Source organism: Oryzias latipes, chromosome 12 (assembly GCF_002234675.1).
Source record: "Oryzias latipes chromosome 12, ASM223467v1".
Taxonomy (NCBI): Eukaryota; Metazoa; Chordata; class Actinopteri; order Beloniformes; family Adrianichthyidae; genus Oryzias; species Oryzias latipes.
The window spans coordinates 21,315,355-21,337,090 of NC_019870.2; the positions used below are offsets into that span (position 1 = coordinate 21,315,355).

General features: G+C 39.9%; 2 protein-coding genes across 4 annotated transcripts in view; both read right to left on the minus strand.

The window, feature by feature from the left end:
- Positions 1–7,963, minus strand: part of LOC101157679 (phospholipid-transporting ATPase ID) — a 46,540-nt gene extending 38,577 nt beyond the window's left edge. The window contains exons 1-6 of one of the 3 annotated variants that reach the window (XM_011473227.3): positions 7,640–7,959; positions 5,841–5,910; positions 5,615–5,673; positions 432–545; positions 184–282; positions 32–93 (exon numbers count right to left, since the gene is read on the minus strand). In XM_011473227.3, the coding sequence (XP_011471529.1) occupies positions 32–93; positions 184–282; positions 432–545; positions 5,615–5,673; positions 5,841–5,895 (389 nt within the window). In that variant the 5' untranslated portion in view covers positions 5,896–5,910; positions 7,640–7,959. Of the gene's footprint in view, positions 1–31; positions 94–183; positions 283–431; positions 546–5,614; positions 5,674–5,840; positions 5,911–7,639 lie in introns of all 3 variants that reach the window. The other 2 variants (XM_023960804.1, XM_011473228.3) reach the window with 2 other exon arrangements.
- A 5,970-nt stretch (positions 7,964–13,933) lies between these two features.
- The window catches only part of unc13b (unc-13 homolog B), a gene marked incomplete in the record, with an annotated part of 145,224 nt that continues 137,421 nt past the window's right edge, over positions 13,934–21,736 (minus strand). Inside the window, 4 exon segments of the mRNA XM_023961185.1 lie at positions 13,934–15,845; positions 16,539–16,875; positions 17,046–17,102; positions 17,307–17,454. Coding sequence (XP_023816953.1) covers positions 15,560–15,845; positions 16,539–16,875; positions 17,046–17,102; positions 17,307–17,454 — 828 coding nt within the window.

Consider the following 21,736-nt stretch of genomic DNA (forward strand, 5'->3'; position numbering starts at 1 on the left):
AAATGTAGAATTGATGTATTGCGTGACTCACTCTCCATCAATGAGGACCTCCACTTCACGGTTATTGACTTGTTTGTCACATTTATGTCTGTTCTACTCAGATGACAACAAAGAAATAAAAAGTCTTATTTAGAATAGTCAGAATAAAAATAAAATAAAAATATATGAATATTTTAATCTCACTATATCATCACTGGCGTCTTTGGCTGCTGTTATAGACAGCACAATAGCCAACGGTACAGCTGTAGTGAACCAGGACAGAGAGGACACTTGCGGAATCATCTGTCAACACAGAAACAAATACATTGTTTAAAAAATCACTCTGGAATTTATATAAAATCAACAAAGTGAGACATCACTTATTATTTGTTTGTTACTTTTTTTGTTTATTTTTTATGGTTGTTGGAAAAAACTGAAGAAAAAATGTCTACCTGAAGAATGAGCAGGAAGAGGAAGTAGGCATTAGCAAGCCTCCTGAATTGCTCGAAAAGGTTAAGAGGCAAAAAAGTAAAAATGTTGTATTTGGAGGTTCTGATGGCATTGTTCTGAAACAGAAAAGAGAAACATGATATTTTCAGTTAGTAATTAAGTAAAGGTAATGGCTGACGAAGTGTGAATAATGATCAGAAATTAGTGCATGCAGTGGAAGCCTGAACCTATGAAAGCAAATGTGTCTCATATTTCAAAATAAAAATCAATACTGGAAATACTTTTTTCAATTTTACAATGAAGCTGCGTTTGTTGACTCAAAAATAAAATTAAAAATTAATCCGCCAAACAGCTTTTTCTTCTTCAACACCTCTGATTCTGTTGCATAATTAAAGCGATTATTCGCTTTTACATCTACTGCACAGACATTGTCGCATAAATCATTTCCAGTCAGCAGTTCCAGGGGGGAGGCCAGTGTTGCCAGATAGTGTCACAGTTTTCCAGCCCAAAAGTCATCTGAAAACCGCAAGACACAGCTAAAAATTGCCCAACGGGATATATATATATATATATATATATATATATATATATATATATATATATATATATATATATATATATATATATATATATGAACACTAGGCAACACCGACACCAGCTACAACGGTTAAGTGATGTACCGCCTGAAAGTCTCCTGGAAACTGTGAATGAAGCATTGCGGGCAATTCCTACCACAGCAATCACAGAAACCAATGAACTGATTTACACTTCAGCAGCAGTAATCTTTGAGATGCTTGGCTATAAGAGCAACCATGGGAGAATACAATACCCACCATGGAAGCAACGGTTAGAGGCCAAAATCAAGGCAACCCGGAGAAATGTGAGTAAGCTGACAGAGGCTCAAAGAGGTACGATGAGAAAGCAAGTACCTAAGAGATACAGCCAGATGCCCATACCTGAAGCACTGGAAACTGCCAAACAAAGGCTCCTAGCCTTGAGCAGCCGCCTGTAGAGGTACACAAGAGACAATGAAGCCAGACGGATAAACAGGCTGTTCGCAACTCAACCTGCAGAAGTGTACGCTCAGTGGAAGGGTCAAAGCAGCCAAGCAGACCCACCAAGGCTAGAAACTGAATAATACTGGAAAGGTATCTGGGAGAAAGAGATAGCACATAACAGCAATGCCCAGTGGCTGGTCTCTCTGAGAAAAGAACATAGCAACCTCCCTAAACAGAATCCAGTAACCATCACAGTGGTAGACATCCAAGAAAGAGTCTCAGGTATGAAGAACTGGACAGCAACGGGCCCTGACATGATACATGCCTACTGGGTAAAGAAACTCACCGCACTCCACGAGTGCCTGGCAGCACAAATGAACCAGCTGACAAGAGATGGGACTCAACCCGAATGGCTAACGGAAGGGCGAACGATCCTGATCCAGAAGGATCCCTCAAAGGGTACAGTCCCATCCAACTACCAGCCAATGACCTGTCTCTCCACAACATGGAAGCTCATGTCAGGCATCATTGCAACCAAGATAAATTGGCACATGGATCAATACATCAGCAACACACAGAAGGGCATTGGAAGAGCCTACAGAGGAGCCAAACACCAACTCCTGGTTGACAGAACAGTTGTTTAAGACAGCTGTCTGCAGGTCACAACACACCAAACTGTGCACAGCCTGGATTGATTACAAGAAAGCCTATGACTCAATGCCACACACGTAGATCACTGAATGCTTGGAGCTGTACAACATCAACAGGACTCTAAGAGCCTTCATAGGAAATATGATGAAGCTGTGGAAAACCCCCCTTGGAGCCAATGGCAAGCCACTTGCACAAGTGGCAAGGTAGTTCACACAGGAGGGGCCCAACTCCGAGAAGGCACAATAGCAGACATTGACGACAGTTACAAGTACCTTGGAATTCCGCAGGCAAATGGCAACCTGAAGCAGGCAACAAGGAAAGCTGCAACAGCTATATACCTCCAACGAGTAAGTCAAGAAGCCAGCTCAATGGCAATAATAAGACCCGGGCAATAAACAGCTACGCACTGCCAGTTATCAGATACCCTGCAGGAATATTAAGATGGCCAAAGGAAGAGATACAGACCGTGAATGTTAAAACACAAAAGCTCCTCACCATGCATGGAGGGTTCCATCCCAGATCCAGCACCCTGAGACTGTATGCTAGCCGCAAGGAAGGAGGCCGAGGACTAGTGAGCGTAGAAGCCACTATCCAGGATGAAACATCCAAGATGCATGAATACATCAAGCTCAAGGCCCCAACTGACAGTGTGCTCAGTGAATGTCTCAGGCAACGGAGATCAGAGGATACAGTGCTGGAAGACAGATCCTCATGGCAGGACAAACCCCTGCATGGGATGTGCCACTGGAGCGTAAATGAAGTGGCTAATATCAAGAAGTCCTACCAATGGCTAGACAGGGCTGGCCAACAGGACAGCACTAAAGCACTTATCCTGGCAGCTCAGGAACAAGCCCTGAGCACCAGAGATCTACCACACCAGACAAGACGTATGCTGTGCAAAGAGGCACCTGAAACAATCCAGCACATAACTGCACGGTGTAAGATGCTGGCAGGGAAAGCATACATGGAGCGCAACAATCAAGTGGCTGGAATAATATACAGGAACATGTGTGCAGAATATGGACTGGAAACCCCAAGATCAAAATGGGAAACACCTCCGAAGGTGATAGAGAATGAGAGGGGAAAGATCCTGTGGGACTTCAGCACAATAGCCAGACTGATAGGATGGTAATGGCGAACCAACCAAACATTGTAGTGGTGGATAAAGAACATAGGAAAGCCGTTGTGGTGGATGTGGCAGTGCCAAGCAATGGGACCATCAGAAAGAATGAACATGAGAAACTGGAGAAATACCAGGGACTCAGAGAAGAACTGAACAGAGCATGGAAAGTGAAGGTGACAGTGGTGCCTGTGGTAATTGGTGCAGTAACCCCCAAGCTGGAGGAGTGGCTACAACAGATCCCTGGAAAGACCTCAAACCTCTCAGCCCAGAAGAGCGCAGTCCAAGGAACAGCTAAGATACTGCGCAGTACCCTCAAGCTCCCAGGCCTCTGGTAGAGGACTTGGGAGAGAAGGGTGAGAGAGGCGGTATATGTACACAGCTGTTGTTTTTTTCCCCCCCTACTGGACTAATTTAGCACACTGATCCAGTCATTTTTCAAAAGAAATGATTTTTCAAAATAAAAGATAGTTCAGACTAATAATAAAAGGAGTAAAGAATTGTGTATTTCTTCACTTACATTCCTTTACATTCCCGGCTCCTGTGGGGCGAATTTTTTTGTTTTCTGTGGTTTTGTAAAATAACTGCTGTGTTCTAAGAATGCCGTGGTGCCTTTAGGTCAAGCTGGCAGGATGAAGGGATGAAGCGTCTGCCCCCTCAAAGAGTTTTCTTATTTTTTCCTCGTAGTTTTCCTTGACTAAAACCGGCCATTTTTGTGTAAAATTAATGAAATCTGCGCCAGGGCACTCCAATATCATGTCAACCTGATGCTATGATGACCGTCATTGGCTACACATTTACTAAAGAACTTTTTAAAAATAAAATGTCAAATAGCATTTACTTTATCATTTTAATTAATCGACAGAAAGAGCGGTGTTGAAGAAGAAAAAGAAAAAGCCATTTGGCGTATTGATATTTCTTTTTTTCTTGAGTCAGCGAAGGCAGCTTCATTGTGAAAATGAAAAAAAACAATTCCGGTATAGACTTTTGTTTTTAAATTTGTACCGTCCGACTCAAAGTCTGATAATGCACACTTTGAAGGCCATTATCCTCTACTATACCAGGGTCACTTACACGAAAAAAGAATATTCAATTAGTTTTTAGTACTTTATTCTTTTTTTTTTTTTTTTTTTTTTTTTTAAACTTGTCTTGTCCAACAGCAGGCAGATGAGAACTAAGGGCCTCTTGTGTTGGACATATTTTACTTTAACAATAGGGGTTATTAATCTTCAGACAAACCAAAGGTATGTCTCAATAAACCCCTTTTGTAATTGAGGCCAAACTTTATTAATTTCAACCATGTTTGAAAATCTTTGGTGTTGGACCGGACGGAAAAGGAAAGAAGGGAAGAAGAGAGAGGGATGTTAGAGAGAGGGGGGGTAGGAGGGTGATAATAGGAGGGCAGGGGGGATAAGACCATGAAGCAGCATAAAGCAACAAGTTTACTGGTTGTTTATCATTACGGTAAGGTTCAAATGTAGTACAAAAAGGGCGGGGCCTGTCCACACACACACTCAAATGTTATCAACACACCTGCTAGCTGCAAAAATGTCAACATGTCAACATATACACAAAACAGATAGTGTTCACACACGCATACTTATGCCTTAAAACCAACTAGTGTGAAATATTTCATTCATTCAATCATGCAAACTATTAGTGCAAAGGTGAGCTAACACCTGTGCTCAGGTGAGTGTTTATGTTCTAAAGTGGATGGAGGAATGTGAAAAGAAGGAAGGAGAGTGCCCAGCCATCCCCACACCAAGACCCCCGCCGCAGCAGCAGCGGCAGCCGGAACCCCCCCAACGCCACACGGGAGCAGGCAGGGAACAACCGCCCCCCGGGCGACCAAATCCGCCACCCACCGCCGCGAGGCCCCCAGAGCCAGAGAGCAGGGAGGCATGGGGGGAAAGAGAGTGCCGCCCCAGCCCAACCAGGAGAGCAGCCCCCCCGCCGCGCCAGGAGAGCCCAACGCAGGGCCCCACCGGAGAAGGGCGCCCACAGCCCAGTACGAGCACCCCATCACCACCCAGGAATTCCGGGCATCCCCCCGCCCCAACCCCAGGTACGAGCCAGGACCCCCCAAGGGAGACCCGCTTCGCACTCCAGGCAGCCATCCACCAGGCCCACGGTTGGTCCAGGGAGGAGCAAGGCAGGGGCCCGCCACCCCCGCCCAGGAGGGGAGCACCCCGGGGAAAAAAGGGGGCCCACAAGGGGTGTTGTAAACATGGCCCGACCAGGCTTGGCCACAGTTGGAAATTTGGCGGGGCCCAGCGCTCAGTACTTTATTCTTGTTATTTTTTCAGTTCAGATCGCTTTTTTCCCAATACTGGTATAACCAGTATTACAAGATATTTAAGACATAAACGTCAGGTGCTGCCAAAATGTTCATAATGAAGTTTCCCTCTGGACTTACAGCATACTGGAAAGACAGGTTGAATCCTCTGTCATTGGCTCGCAGGACTCGTTCTTCCTCTGGAAAATAACAGTCACTCACAGTTTAAAAAGGACTAAAATGAATTGATTAATTAATCAATTACCACTTACATCATTGTAAATGTGTAATCTGCAATTTTTGTTTATTAATGTTTTGTGTCTTAGGTTAAAAAATTGGTCTAAAGTTTATTTTCTGCAGAGCTTACCTTGTTTTTTCTCTTTCGTATTCAAGTTGCAAAAGTAAGAAAGTACAGATCCCATCCTTCACTTCAACACCTAAATGTCAAAAAAGATTGTGACAGAAATAGTGTTGAACATCTTTTTTTAATTAGTTCATTGATTAAATGTAATCAAATCCGTTGATTTACTGAAGTGTTTTACTGCAGGAGTCTAAATAAATACTGAGGCTTTAGCTAATAAAACAGTCTCTAATAGTTTCTTCTTAACATCTAAGTGACATCAATAGCTCAACTAAAATACTGTGAGACATAGATCAGAAAAAGTAGGACTCACATTAAAAAATTGGTGCTTTTAGACATGTAAAGCAGTAATCATTTAACTGCAGTCCATTTAAATTTAATCAACCGTCATTTCCATGATTAGGCTTCCAATAAGGGAGAAACAAAAGGGAACAATTATAACTCTGAAATTTGTCCTTGAATTAAATTTGATTTGCATAAGTTCATGTTTGTCTCGATTTTTTGTGCTCAGAAAGATGCTAGTTAATTTGTACTGTGTAGTAAATAAATAAAGGCAGGGTAAACCCTGGGCAGGTCGCTATTCTGTCTTAAGATACCGACACACCGGGCATACAATGCACGAAGACGAACTCACGAATGTGCATTCTTGGATGCAAGTTTGACCATGGTATTTAGAATGGACAACACGAGAGGGGTTCCTTTTTTTTCTCCTTTTTCTAGTGTTTGTTAGCGCATGAGGCTTGGTGCAAAATGCCAAAGTGGTGCAAATCTCATGAATTAAATTTCCAGGCTTCTTCTTTCACAGCTCTATACCGACATATGTAAGACTTGGTGTCATTCAAATCCGGTCGAACACAATTATTAATTTATCCTCTATTATCACTTTTCAAACGGCTGGCACTTCAGTGAATGAGAAGGGACGCAATCCATAAATCCATAATTCCAAGTCAGAATCCCTAATTGGTCAGATTTTGACCTGGTTTGTCAATGCACATGCCCGAAACGTGTGTTTAAATAGACTTTTCATTGGAATTGACCACTTAAATACACGTTACCAAGGCTGGTGTAAACGAACCTATAGAGTCATGCAGCCACATACACACATTTAGACCTGGAGAAAATTTGAAGGTTTATAATTAAACCATGTTACCAACTAAACCATGTTTTTGGACAGTGGGAAGCTCCAGCTTCAGCAGAAAGAACATGCAAACTCCAAGCTTTGCCCTTACTCAAGTCTGACATTGAGTAAGGGCTCCCTCACTGTGGGGTGAGGGTTCTAACCACTTAGCCACTGTGTAGCCCCCTGATTTCCATGATTGTAACAGAAAGCCAAAAATACTGCTATTGAACAAAAGCAACAGTTTTTTTTTACTTCTCTTTCAGACTTTATCTGGGTCTTTGAAGCTGTAAAAACATTAGGCCACTGGTTCAGTGACTCTTTGTTCCATGCAGACAAATAATCAATGACCACAGGTATTACGGTTGTAAAAACTTAGGCCAGCAATCAATAATTAACACCAGTCTATGATGTCATGTAAGGCATGGATTCAAAAGCTCAATTTCTTTCATTTTTAATTTTCACATCAAAGAAAAAATTAGAGCAGGCTGAAATCAATAACAAATTGTAAGTGTTCTGTAAAGAAAACCACAGCTCAGTTTTTTTTCTCTCTATTGCAAACTCGAAAGTTAAGCCGAGGTAGAAGCTGATCTGCAGTGATAAGCACATATTCATTTGTCAAAGACCAATGAAAAATATTCTGAATTACGTGTGTATACATTTTTTCTGTTGACACACAGTCACATACCTTGAATTTGGAAAAATATTTTCTTTGAGTTCTTCACACATAAAAAACTGTTAGAGGTAAAAAGCTAAAGGTGGCCGCCCTTTCTTTGCTTCCGTCTTTGATAAGGTAAATCCAGGCCTTTCTTTGTGCAGGCATTCAAAAAACAATCAGCAAAAACAATCAACAAGCAAAAAATATGCCTCCAATTGGAAAACAAAATGAAGGTAAGATTAACTAAAAATAATTAAGTAATGAGAGAAAAACGCAGTTTCTGGGTCCAATAAAAAGGTGCGTGATCCCGTGGCTGTTTGCTCAAGCTCAGGGTTTCAGCCCAGGGCTTGAGTAAACAGTGTAGGAGTGGATGAAGTTGTAAAACAGCTATAAATGTGATGGACATTACCCAGTCACTGACAGTGTAACTGTTGTAATCTAGGCATGCAGGGGAAGAACACACCCTGTTTTTTATACGTATGCTTGGTTGTGCTTTCACCAAAGTTCCAGTTTATTTTGCCTCCTGGCTCAAAACGTCAAGTATTTGAGGCATTATATTATCTGCAGAGTCTAGGAACTTTCTTTTTGTATTTATGCTTTAAAAAAGTACTAATCAGTCATCCAGCTCTTTTTTATCCAGCCACCTGTGACCTCCGTGAAGTACGCTCACAGAGGTGTGCACATATAAATACTTTCTTGGATACATATCTTTTAGTCCAGAAACCCACCTGCGCTCCTGCCACTCCCCAGCTTAATCCCCCCAAATGGCAGATCCCTAACTAACATTGCCAAAATCAAAAACATAATGTCAAAGCCAGACCTGGAGATACTTATTCATGCATTTGTCTCCAGTAGGTTAGACTACTGTAACGGCCTGCTCACCGGCCTCTCCAAACGAGCCGTAAAACAGCTTCAGTACATCCAGAATGCTGCTGCTCGAGTCCTGACCAGAACCAGGAAGTATGATCACATTAGTCCTGTGCTCAGGTCTCTGCACTGGCTCCCTGTACCTCAAAGAATAGACTTCAAAGCAGCTCTGCTTGTGTACAAGTCTCTCCATGGCCGCGCACCAAAGTACATCTCTGACATGTTAGTGCCATATGAACCATCTTGTACTCTGAGGACCTCAGGGACCGGCCTCCTGTTGATACCCAGAGTCAGAACTAAACAAGAAGAATCAGCGTTTCAATATTCTGCAGCTAAAATCTGGAACAGCCTCCCTGAAGTCGTAAGACAGGCCTCTTCTGTGTTCAGCTTCAAATCTAGACTTAAAACATTTCTGTTTAGCCGTGTATATGACTGAAAGGTCCTATCTGCACCTTTCTTTCTTTTCCTTCCTTTATTTTTAAATCAATTTTCAAATTTTTTTCTTTTCTTTTAAGTTAAATTTTACGTTGATTATTTCTATGATGTATTGTGATTCTAATGCATTTTTCTGTTTTGTGAAGCACCTTGAATTACTTTGTGTACGAATTGTGCTATACAAATAAACTTGCCTTGCCTTGCCTAACAACATGGATGAACTGAGGCTGCAAAGCGAGACAAACAACTGACTGCAGTCTTCACAAAGATCTTCAACCGATCCCTGGCACAGTCAACGGTCCCACTCTTCCTCAAGTACTCCAGCATAGTTCCCTTGCCCAAGAAGCCTCACATCTCCAGCTTCAATGATTACAGACCAGTGGCTCTCACTCCAACAGCCATGAAGTACTTTGAAAAGCTGGTCCGTAGTCACATAACAGCAGCCCTCCCAGCGGGACTGGACCCACACCAGTTTGCTTTCAGGGCAAACAAATCCACAGAGGACACCATAGCAACTGCTCTGCATGTTGCTCTCTCTCATCTGGAGCAGCAGGGGAGCTATGTGAGGATGCTCTTTGTGGATTACAGCTCGCCCTTTAACACCATTCTACCACACAAGCTGGTGGCCAAGTTGGAGGACCTGGGCAGAAAGTGTATTAACATACTGCTTATGCAGTTGGTTCAGCAACTGTACAGCAGCTGAAAGGAAAGCCCTCCAGCAGGTCATCAACATCGCCCAAAAGATTGTTGACTGATTCCACAACAGTTTTTATCCAATTTCCATCAAACAAGTTCAACGCGGCTGGACAACATTAAACCCGGACCTCCTCTTGTAAATTAGACCTTTTTTTTGCTATTAGTTATTTTTATTATTGTTATTTCTCTGTTTTTAACAAATTTAACACATTGAAGCAATTGTTATGTAGTTTTATTTCTTATTTTTAGTGGTACGTTTTCTGTTTTTTTAGGTATAAATGTTGCACTTTTAATTTCATTGTTCATGTGACAATGACATAAAAAGATCTATCAATCTACTCTAAAAGAAAATCTATCTTCTTGTGATCCCATTTAGTTTTATATTCCTTGGGCAAACTCCCTCTCCATGTTGCAGATGGTGCAGTCCACCCTGGATAGGGATAGGCTTACTCCGCACCAACAGTTCCGAGGTGGATTTTCAATGAACCACTGCCGCTTTGCAGAAACTATGTCCTAGATTATTCTAAAAACGGCAGTCATAATTTAAAAATAGATTTAGTTCTTGATCAATGTTTATCTTAAATTTGTCTCATGACACATACTTTTAACGGTTACATTTTTGGGTAGTTGGTAGTTTAATACATGTTACTAAAATGCAATGTATTAAACATTCCAAATTCAAGTTATAATGCCCGCCTGATAAAAATTCAATAGTTACAATTATGAGAGTGCTTTGTAATTATTTGCTCTCAATGCTAATCAGATTTGATAGTTTCAGTGTTTACGTAGTTTAATCATCTGGTCAGATAGGGTCCCTAAAAGAAAAAAACATCAGAACTCCTTGATATCGACCAGGACCTTGCTAAAAGTAAAACTTGTCGACAACTATACTGGTAAATTGTACCAGAATTGAGGATTATTTAATTTGTGAATCATATGATTTAGCTCTTTAAGTATTAGGTTGAGGCAATTGGTTGCTTTTTACCTTATGGCAAGACACAGGGAAAAGGATGCCCATGTTCAGATGCTGGAGTTTAAGGGTGTAATCAGACTGGAAAAGGCAGTTGGTCCGGATTTAGTCCGCTTAATTTGGTCCGAATTGAGTCCCGAACCTTGTGTTTGGTCTCTATTTAAATTGCCTCTATTTAAATTATCTACTGAACATTTCTGATTTGAACCAACGCTTGTAAAACAAAACTACTGTATGTGACTCAGTGGCGGACCGTGCTTATAGCACTGGCCTTGAAGGCAGTTGTGTGTATGTTGGTTTTAGTTCGCTTTAGAGTAAAAAATGTCCACTCAACAGACGCAGTGGATACAGGGATGGTCAGCGCCAAACACACAATTTGTGACAAATTGGATAGCTCTGTACAGCTGCTCATGCTCTCACTTAGATTTTTCTAAAGAAGGAAGTCAATGAAATCATAAGGATGACATCAAAATCATCCATGGTGTACATTAAAGTCAGCTCTGCTTTTAACCACGGCAGATCAAAAAGTGCTCTGTGACTCTGTGTCAAACTTAGGAATTTTTTTCTATATTCCTGAAACTTCTGTCCGATCAGAAGGACTGAATACTTTGACGTTGCCTAAGCCTGCTGGAAGGCCTGCTGACGCCAGCTCAAAATCTGATTTGTTGAAAGAAATGAATGTCCGAAATTGATTTTGCATTACAAGGTTGAAAAAAAAAAACGGATGGTGAGGGCCTCTTTAGCTCTGACCCTGCCTGGCAACAGTTAAATAGTTAAATAATCCAATGTGAAAATACATGTCTTTTTGAAGGCAGCATAACCATCAAAAAACACAATAAAAGGGAATGGACAGACCACTTTGAATGATTTAATGAGTGTTCATGGACAAAATATAACTAACACAATTCAGATATTTTTTAGGCCTTCAGAGAAGGCCTTGAAGGCTCTGACGGCCCACCACTGACGTGAGTAAAAATCTCTTCAATCATTGGCCAGGAATTATGAGGGCAGGGCAAAGCAATGAGAGAAAGAATAACAGAAGTTCTTTTGGAATCCTTGTCAGCATTGTTCACTTATTCAAACTTTATATTTCACTGACCAATTTATACCATCTATGTCAAGGTCAGGTACAACAATTTTTACATTTTTCTTTAGTACGACAGAGACATGCTGCAAGGCGGTTACTGAGAAGACTATGAAAATACACCCATAAGTGCTCATGACATATAGATTGCAGAAAAAACTGTGAGAAGCAACATGTATGATGTTAAAAGGCGTTTTAATGATTCTGTATTCATCTGACCAAATTTCATTGAGTAGCACCGCTACTTTGTTTCCATCCTCAGTGACAGTAGCTGTTTGGTCTAGTTGTTCCAATTCAGACTGAGGAAAAGTCAGAGCGCACTGGAGCTCAGTCTGATTGGAAACAAATAGAACACCTCAAAAGATGGGTCTGAAAGTGGTGTCTGGTCCCGAACCAAGATCTGCCTAGGTGTATTCAGATGTTTCGAATTATTGTGGGAAACTAACTCAGGTTCACTTCAAGTGAACCAAATGTGTTCAGTCTGAATACGCCCCAAGATTATTCCTATTGTCAGATAAGGGACTGTTGTTTTAGACTTATGCCCAAATGGTCTTTTTGGAAAGATTCCTATAAAATGTATCAGTCAGTGTGAATTTATGAAAAAAGAAAAAGAAAAATAAGCAGACAAAGATTTTAAGAGGGTCAGTTGAAAATTACGGAGCTCGTGTCCTGATATTAAAAAAGTAAAATATATTTAGTTCCCACGGATTAATATCTTGTTCGCACAAAATACAATTCCGTTCCAAGATAATATTGCGTTCCCCCGAAATACTATTTCGTTCTTGAGCGAACTAAATAATTAATTTGTTCGAACGCTATAATTATTCACGTAATAAGTCATTCATAAACACAATGTGCTCTCCGTCCGGCCGCAGAAGCCGCTTTCAGCAGTAACTTCCCTGTCTCTGTGACCCACATTCGTTCAAGAAAGAAAAAAGAAAAACAAGTATGATCAGTTTACTATTGTCTCCTTGACTATAAGAAAAATATCACAAGATTTATAATACCTAAGCTTGCTGCTTTGCCATACAATTCACCGGATATAGCTCCTACTAGCTCTGCGGCGGAGCTCTTTTGCTTGTAATGCCGGCATTTAACCAGCCAATCATTGGTCTTGTTGTTACACCTCAGTTACAGGGACACGGTGATGGTATGCATGATGCATGACGGGACACGGAGGATGTTTAGAGATCAACTCTATTTATTTTAAAAAGCACAAAAGCATCGGTAATCACGTTCATTCACATGGTCCTGGTACGATCTCCGTCCATCTTGCTGCAAAAGCCACTTTCTGCCGCTACTTCTGTGTCTCTGGGAGCATTCAATAGGGGGGAAAATAGAAGCAAGAATGATTGATCTATTATTGTCTCGATGATTATCAGAAAAATATAAGATTAGGCTGGCTGCTTTGCCTACCGGACTTAGCTTTTAGCTCATAGCATTACAAACATGGCTATCGTATGGTAAAACAGCAAGCTTAGGTATCATAAATCTTATATTTTCTTTTATTTATTGAGACAATAATATGATCATACTTGTTTTTCTTTTTTCTTTCTTGAAGAATGTGGGTCACAGAGACACGGAGGTTACCACTGAAAGCGGCTTTTGCGTCCGGATGGAGAGCATATCCGTGTTTATGAATGACTTATTACATGAATAATTATTGCATTCGAACAAATTTTGAGGGGACTAAATAGTATTTCGAGGGAATGCAATATTATTTTGTGGGAACTCAATATTATCTTGTGGGAACGGAATAGTATATTGTGCGAACAAGACATTAATTTGTGGGAACAAGATAATCTGTGGGAACAAGATATATTTTAATTTTTTAATGTCAGGTCACGGGCTCCATAAAAAATAAAGAAAAGCAAACAAAAAAATAATGAATAGATTAAACAAAATGTAAGATATTATTTGGGGACTTGATTTTTCCATAGCAGAGAACATCCAACCACCCAAAATTCAAGTTTCAGTATAATTTAAAATAACAAATCAAGACATTAAATTTGGGGAGGAAAAAGTCAATAAAAAATTAAAAAACAAGAGGGAAAATTTGTTGATATTGAAATAATTTATATGAAATAAAAACAGAAATTTTTACAAGGTGACAAAAAGGAGTGACAGTACAAAAAGAAATGCAGTGACTGGAAAAACTGTACTCAACTATTGCAGTGGTCAAGTGGTACACAAATTTAAAAAAGTGCAACACTAAAGATAAAAAGTGAACACTTTCATCTTGGCACAAATAACAGGGGTCTTACAGGGTGGCTAGAGGCATTAGCTCATATACCAAATACATGAAGTTCACATGGATAAACACCAAGTTAGAAAAAAAGAATATGTTTTTATGGTTTCAAACACACACTGAGAGTTTCATATTTAATACACTGTAGATGCCCAATTCAGATGAAATATTTCCTGAAATGTTTCCTTCAGATATGGAAAAATTTACTAACATACGAATCTCAAATAAATCCCTCCCATCTACAGATCTAAATTAAAAAAATCCCACATCATCAGGGAAGGATAACTGAAAACACTTAAGACATTTGGAACCATTCAACACCAAATATCACAGAATAAAGAAAAGCAGTTTGGGTAGAGCGGCTGGACTGCAGGATCATGAAGACAAAATCAATCTAGAACTGACAAATGGAAAATTCACGTGACGACTACATACCCCAAGGTATTGACCAGAAGGATTTTTTTATTTTTAGAATAAAAAAAAAAAAAAAAAAGTATGGCATTTTTTCATAAGCATAAGGCCTCTTTACCGAGGTTCGAAAACAGAGGAGAATATATGCAAACTACCACTGTTTAACAGGGAAAGCTTTTCCTCCAAGTAACCAGATTATCCAAGTATAGAAAACACATTTGCTCATAAATTCCACCTATTATGTCTTGATGTATGTTATTATCTTGGAACGGAATTGTATGTTTTTGTTTCATTTTGATTTTAATTTCTAAAATGGCTAAAAGTCTTACAACTGTTGGTTTCTACTATTTTGTTGCCATATGTTTCATTGTTATGGTCACAAAACTGAAGCAGCACAAACAATAGGTGCAAATTCACAAACATGCCAATCTGGAAACACATTTCAAACATCCGAGACCGTCAAGAAGAAAAAAAAAGAAAAATGGCTACAGAATCCAGTATACCAGGCCACCAAGACTTCTTAAAAGAGCTAATAAATAAAAACTTGTTAAAATGTTTTAACAGAGAAGGAATTCTGTGAGGTTTTGAGTTATAGTGAACAGGTATTGCCAACAAAGTTAAATACAAGCAGGATGTCAACTTGAATGGAGAAGGCACATATTTAACTGATCGGTTCTTTAAAGGAGAAAATGAAGGGGTTATTATGATATACAGTCACTCACAGGTTCACTCTTAACTTTGCAAAATCATTTCATGTCAGTGGACTGTCTCTGGCTTATAAGTCTTCCATTCAAAAAAAGAACTTTAAAGATAAAATTGACTAAAGTCATTAAGGAAATTGATCTTTAAAAGTATATTACATCACACATTCACAGTTTCAAGTGTAAGGCTTAAAACAATAGATTGAACTTCAATAGAGAGATCAGGGTTATTGCATGGGAACACCAGGGAAATGTAGGAACTTATTTAACCCTCTGGAGAGATTTGACATACACAATATGGCACTTAGGCAGATAAGGAAGGAGTTTTAAGAAAAGGTTTAAATCGAAATAGCTTGTAAGAAAAGCTTGAGTGAGCTATAAAATACATTAGTAAATATTGCTGTTATGAGAAACTAGTAAACCAAGCATTCGATCAATGATAAAAATGTAAATGAGAGCCAGAGAGCTTGGCAAGGCATCATTTAAAATTCAGCAGCAGCTAGAACATATTGAATGTCCAGTTTTCCCCCAAGTGTCCTCATCGACCCTCTTCGGCAGATCGAGTTTCAGACTTAAGCCTCACAAACTCCTTTGCCACATCGTCGTTGGAGCGCTGTGAGAGGATCCGCATGGCGGTGAGGCCCGTGTCATCCATGTAAATGCGTTGTCCCAGAGGGCACCAGCAATCACAGTTTCCCTTCTCCATGATGTCTCTCAGCTGCATCACAACCAAACCCACAACTTGATCAGTGCGGCCAAAACAGTAGTCTTTCACGCAGACTTGTACTTCATAGCAGTCAAAGCCATCCTGGTTACCCAGAACACTGCAAACAGAAAAAAAAGTTTTCTATTTTTTACAGGAAATCCACTTTTGTTACATGGCAAAGTGATCACTTTCAATAAAAAGTCAATATAAACATGTGTAATTGCACATTTTTTGGGCTTTCAGCATTCAAAACTCTAATGTTCACATCACTATGCAAGTTTTTAAGTCCATTTTTGGGCTCCACATACAAAAGGAGCAGCCATTGAATGTGCATTGAAAGTTGTGGTAGTAACATATTCACTATATTTTTTTATTATATTTTCAATTCACAGAACCTCTTGAAAATTGATAATGGAGGAGTAACCAATAATAGCAGTTTGTGCCTTGCCAGAATTATATGAGGCCAAGTCTGTCCTATATCGGAATAGAGCTGTGAAAGAGAAAGGCTGTAGCAATATTCACATTTGCAAGATTTGCACCTGTTCGACATTTCACACCAAGCCTCCTCTAACAGTAGGTACATGTGCTAGTATTGGGTAGTAACAATCCAGTGTGATCACTACATGCTAAAAGTTGTTCAATAACCCACGTTCTACGTGTTCTTGACACAGCGACACATGCCTGGTCTGCACCAAACTTCAAATACGCAAAAGGTCATCTCACAGTGCGATGTAGAATCAGCACATCAACAAGTAGAAGTCACTGTTGTAGAGGTCCAAAATAAGGCAGAACTGCAGGGTGGTAGACTTACAAATGAAAGGTTTCATTGAACTTCGGAGACCAGCTGTTGTTCTTGGACTTGGTCTGGAATTTGCGTTTCTTGTCGCCGAGGTGAGGTCCGATCATGGTGACTTCAACAAATGGGCGAAACATACCAGATGTCTGCCATTTCAAATCACTGGCTCCTATGACTAGTGAAGCAAAAATGATAACAAAAACATATCTTAGTACATTATAATGACCTTTAATATATATATTTAAAAGTTCTACCAGACCTTTGACCGTAACTTTCCGCTCTCCGCTCTTGGGATGAGTAAACAGCTCAATCTGAAGGGAAACTTCCCCGATGGGTTTGTCCACACCCGATCCTGTTTCAGGGATCAATCCAGTGAGTTTACACATTTGGGTAAAATATTCATTCAAAACAAGTACAGATTTAAAAGACTGGGATGGGTGTGTACACATAAGTCAAGTCTAAAGGGTAAGATGTGTGGGGGGAAAGGTTGGATAGCTGGCAAATGACTTCAAGGAGACCTACCCCTGCTGGGCTGTATTTTTTCATTTGGAGTAAACCTAATACCCTTTCCATTGTGCACTGGCACAGACGCAGCACAGGAGATAAAAAGAAGACAGCAACAACTTATCAACAAGGCTTCTTATCAGAAATGCATCAAAATCAGACAAGTGAGCACATGGAATGTTAAATTTCAGGTTAGGGTGATGAATTTGCATCCCAGGATCTTTTCTGGGGAACCATTTTATGGGTGTTAAGAGTCCAAGGCGTAAACAAACAAACTACCTTGAGTGTGTTGGGTTGTCACAAAGGTTTTGATTAGTGAGTCTGTGGTCTGAGTGTAGAGGGACAGAGCGTGGCGCAATGAGGAAAGCTCTGGACTCTTCTCCAGAAAGGCTTTCTTCAAGCCGTTGCCTCCAGCATGGAAGTATTGCTGCAAAGAAAACAGACAGGGATGCACTTCAAAAACATATAAAGACAGATTGAAGGTTATAGCCAGGTTTTAAACCAAATGTTAATTTATGTTTTAATAGGCTATCAAAGTTAACTTTTTGAGCTTTTAAGTGTATCATGGTAAATGGCGTATACTTGTATAGCGCTTTTTTAACTTCCTCAAAGGCCCAAAGCACTTTACATTTACAGTCCCAAACCCCCTATTCAAAACCCTGATGCCCGAACTCTGTTCGAACATCAGTCCGCTGCGGAACCCTGGTGCCAACCTATAACCACCACCCCAACAGATGCACCACTTTTGTTCTATTATAATGTTAATTCCTCACAAAAAACAATCCCAAAGCTCCAACAACCCAAAAGTTTAGATATTGTTTGTTTTTGTGGGTGGAACGCAGACTACTGAGGCCAGCTCTAGGTTGACATCATGAACTGGGCAGCACCCACAAGGAGCAAAAGCTGGTGCGCCTCAGAGATCGAGTAGTTTTACTTCCAGGTAGAAAATGAACACACTAAAACAACTCATATTTAATGAAAAAACAATTGCACTTTAGTGTGCATAAGGTAATATACTATCATAAATATGGATTCGTTTTTCATGGGCCTTTTTTTTGCGCTGACTCTTGCCGAGGGAGGACAGGCGCTTTTTCCTCTCGCTCCTCCTATGTCAGCCCTTTCCCAAGTCTGTCCCAGAGTTTGCATGTTTCATCCTTCTGCAAGTACTGCTTTTTCCACTCTGAATATGGAATTGATCAGCTGGTCTCTGAATTTGATCGACAAAGTTTTCTCCACACGAAGGAATGGGAAAGCAGACCCTTCCTGCTCAGACGGTACCCATGCAGCGGGATTCACCATCGATCCATGGGGCAAGTGGAGGCTGGTGTGCCTGGCCCAGCTGTCTGTGGAAGATGTCTAGGATGTGTACAAGACCAAAGTTATTATTTTTTGCCCACAGAAACAAAAAGAAAGTGTCAGCAGCTACCTTCATTCTCTGTCTCTTAAACCCCTCAAATCAAGTCAGAAACCTAGGGGTAATCATGGACTCTGACCTAAACTTTAACAGCCATATCAAGTCAGTAACATCAGCAGCATTTTACCATCTGAAAAACATTGTCAAAATCAAAAACATAATGTCAAAGCCAGACCTGGAGATACTTATTCATGCATTTGTCTCCAGTAGGTTAGACTACTGTAACGGCCTGCTCACCGGCCTCCCCGAAGTTGTAAGACAGGCCTCTTCTGTGTTCATGTTCAAATCTAGACTTAAAACATTTTTGTTTAGCCGTGTATATGACTGAAAGGTCCTATCTGCACTTTTCTTTCCTTTCCTTCCTTTATTTTTAAATCAATTTTCAATTTTTTTCTTTTCTTTTAAAGTAAATTTTACGTCGATTATTTCTATGATGTATTGTGATTTTAATGCATTTTTCTGTTTTGTGAAGCACCTTGAATTACTTTGTGTACGAATTGTGCTATACAAATAAACTTGCCTTGCCTTACCTATTTGGATTCTGATAATGGGATTCCTCCTAATTGGGATCGGAGGATTTCTGATTTATCGGGCGGTCTGGGAGCGGAAGACGGAGAGAGGTGAGCTGTCAAAGCTCTGGGGAAAGATTCTTCGGGGAAGAAAGACTCGCAGTGAGAAACTTTTACAAGCGGATCAAAAGCTCTGTGCTCGTCTTGCCCACTTAAGCAGTGTGCTTGAGACCATTGAACTCATGAGGAAGATGGAAGCCACCTTGGAGTACGTATCTGCCCAAATTGAGGGAAGGCTGGCCTAAATTACCCACTTTTTCGAATCAAATCTGCCTCAAAATTGCAGGACCAGAAGGGTTCCTGTTGGTGGGGGGAGACTTTAATTGTGTCCTAAATCAACATCTAGATAAGAAACCGTTTGAGCCAGGGCCGACACCACGCAAGACAAAGTTACTGCATAATACAATGCAGGAACTAGGACTCATGGACATATGGCGACATAAACATCCAAAAGAGAAGGAATATACTTTTTTCTCCAAAGTACATAATAGCTACTCCAGAATAGATTTTTCTGTGTGTCAAGAAGAGATGCCTATAAAGTCACAAATTGCTATATTGACTCGATAACAATATCTGACCATGCACCAGTAGTCCTCTCATTAAATCTGCAAAATTACAGTGAAATCAGACAGTGGAGATTAAATGTTTCTCTTTTAAACAATCCGGAGGTGGTCAACGACATTAAACAAGAATGGAAAAACTATTTGGAAAATAATGATAATGGAGAAACCTCGCACACTATATTATGGGAAGCCGCAAAGGCAGTGCTGAGGGGTAAGATTATAACGATCTCATCTAAAATAAAAAAAACATAGGGGAAAAAAAATAAAAGAATCTTGAGAAGGACATAATGGATTTGCAAAGAGAACATCAACAGACAAATGATAAAAACACCCTAAAATCTTTAAACCAATGTTGACAGGCATATAACGATTTATTAACCAATAAAGCAGAGGGAGCCTTACGATTTGCTAATCAGAGATATTATGAATCAGGAAACACGGCTAGCAGATTATTGGCATTCCAATTACGCAAAGCCCAAGCCAATCGAAGCGTAGCAAAAATAATTAATCCGTCCTCAAAGAAAGTAGTATCCCACCCAAAAGATGTGGCGGAAGTCTTTTCTGCTTATTATGAAAAATTGTATGACTCACCGGACATTGCAAATAGAGAAGAAAAGATCAAAGTCTTTCTAGAAAAAATTAAGATGCCCAAATTAACTAAAACACAAGCTGAAACTTTAGTAGAGCCAATTACAAAGATAGAAATAGAAAATACAATTAAAAACCTGAAAAACAATAAGTCTCCAGGGATAGACGGGTATCCAGGTGAATTTTATAAGTGTTTTAAAGATGAAATCTTGCCTCTTTTACAAAAAGTTTTTAATCATACGTTAAAGGAAAATGACCCACCTAAATCCTGGTCTCAAGCAATAATATCAGTAATACACAAAGAAGGTAAAGATCCTGCAAGCTGTGCCTCATACAGACCCGTAAGTTTGCTTTGCTGTGATATGAAAATTTTGACAGCAATATTGGCTAAGAGAATTCAGAAATATATAAGGAATTTAATTAAACCAGATCAAACAGGATTCGTACCCGGTAGATTAGGAATAAATAATATAAGAACAGCGCTGAATATCGTGCAGGCAGCTAAAAAGAAATCAGAACCGTCAATGCTTGTAAGCTTAGATGCCGAGAAAGCATTTGATAGACCAATGTCTGCAGGCACACTTATCAGATAATTCATTAGATCTGAAAGGAAAATGGGAATTGGAGGCAAACATTGTCATTGAGGATGAAAAGTGGGAAGCAATCTGCGAGGGGGTTCATAAAATTTCAAACAGTCCTACATGGAATGAATTCAACTGGAAGATTATGATGAGATTTTTCAAGACACCGTATTTATGTTGGAGGAAATGCAATAAAATAGGAGATCACACACATATTTTTTGGGACTGCCCTGTTCTCATACCATATTGGCAAGGAATTCAAAACATTATTAAAGTTATAACAAAGGCCATTAAATCCACTTTAATATATAATAGGCATCCTTCCAGAAGAAGGCATAGGGAAGAAAAAAGTTAAACTTATACAAATTCTTCCACTGGTGGCAAAAAAGATGATTACCAGATCTTGGCTTAAAACCTCACCCCCGACTCTTGAACAGTGGAGGCTTTGAGGAAAGTTTATTTGATGGAAAAAAAAATAACAGCTAAACTTCATTTGAGGTCAGAGATGTTTTATGACTTATGGACTCCTGTGACTGAACACTTTGGTTGGCCAGATGGATAAATTTTTGCAAAGAGTGTTTTTGCAATGGGACAGTTTTGTTTACCTTTATGGGCGGCTTTTCCACTCATAATCAGTGTACAATGTAATATTTCTTTGTCAATTATTGTTTCATTGTTTATTTATTTTTATGGTAATGTTTTCTGAGCCCTGGGAAACTAACTTTGAAAGACTCCTGTTGATACCTTCATTTTTGCTGAGATGCCAATTGTTCTTCGTTCATTTCGTTATGCTGTCAAAGTCAATAATTGATCTGCATACTTGAATAAAGTGTGTTCAAAAAAAAAAGTATGGAAGATGTGCCTGGCCTACGGAGCTGCACTCAAAGACTGATTCACATGATCAGTTCCCCAAAGAAATTTTGGAGCGTCGAAAAAATCCTGTTCCCCAAGGGTGAAGAGGCCTGCGCTGTTATCTCTGTGGACCGGCTCTATG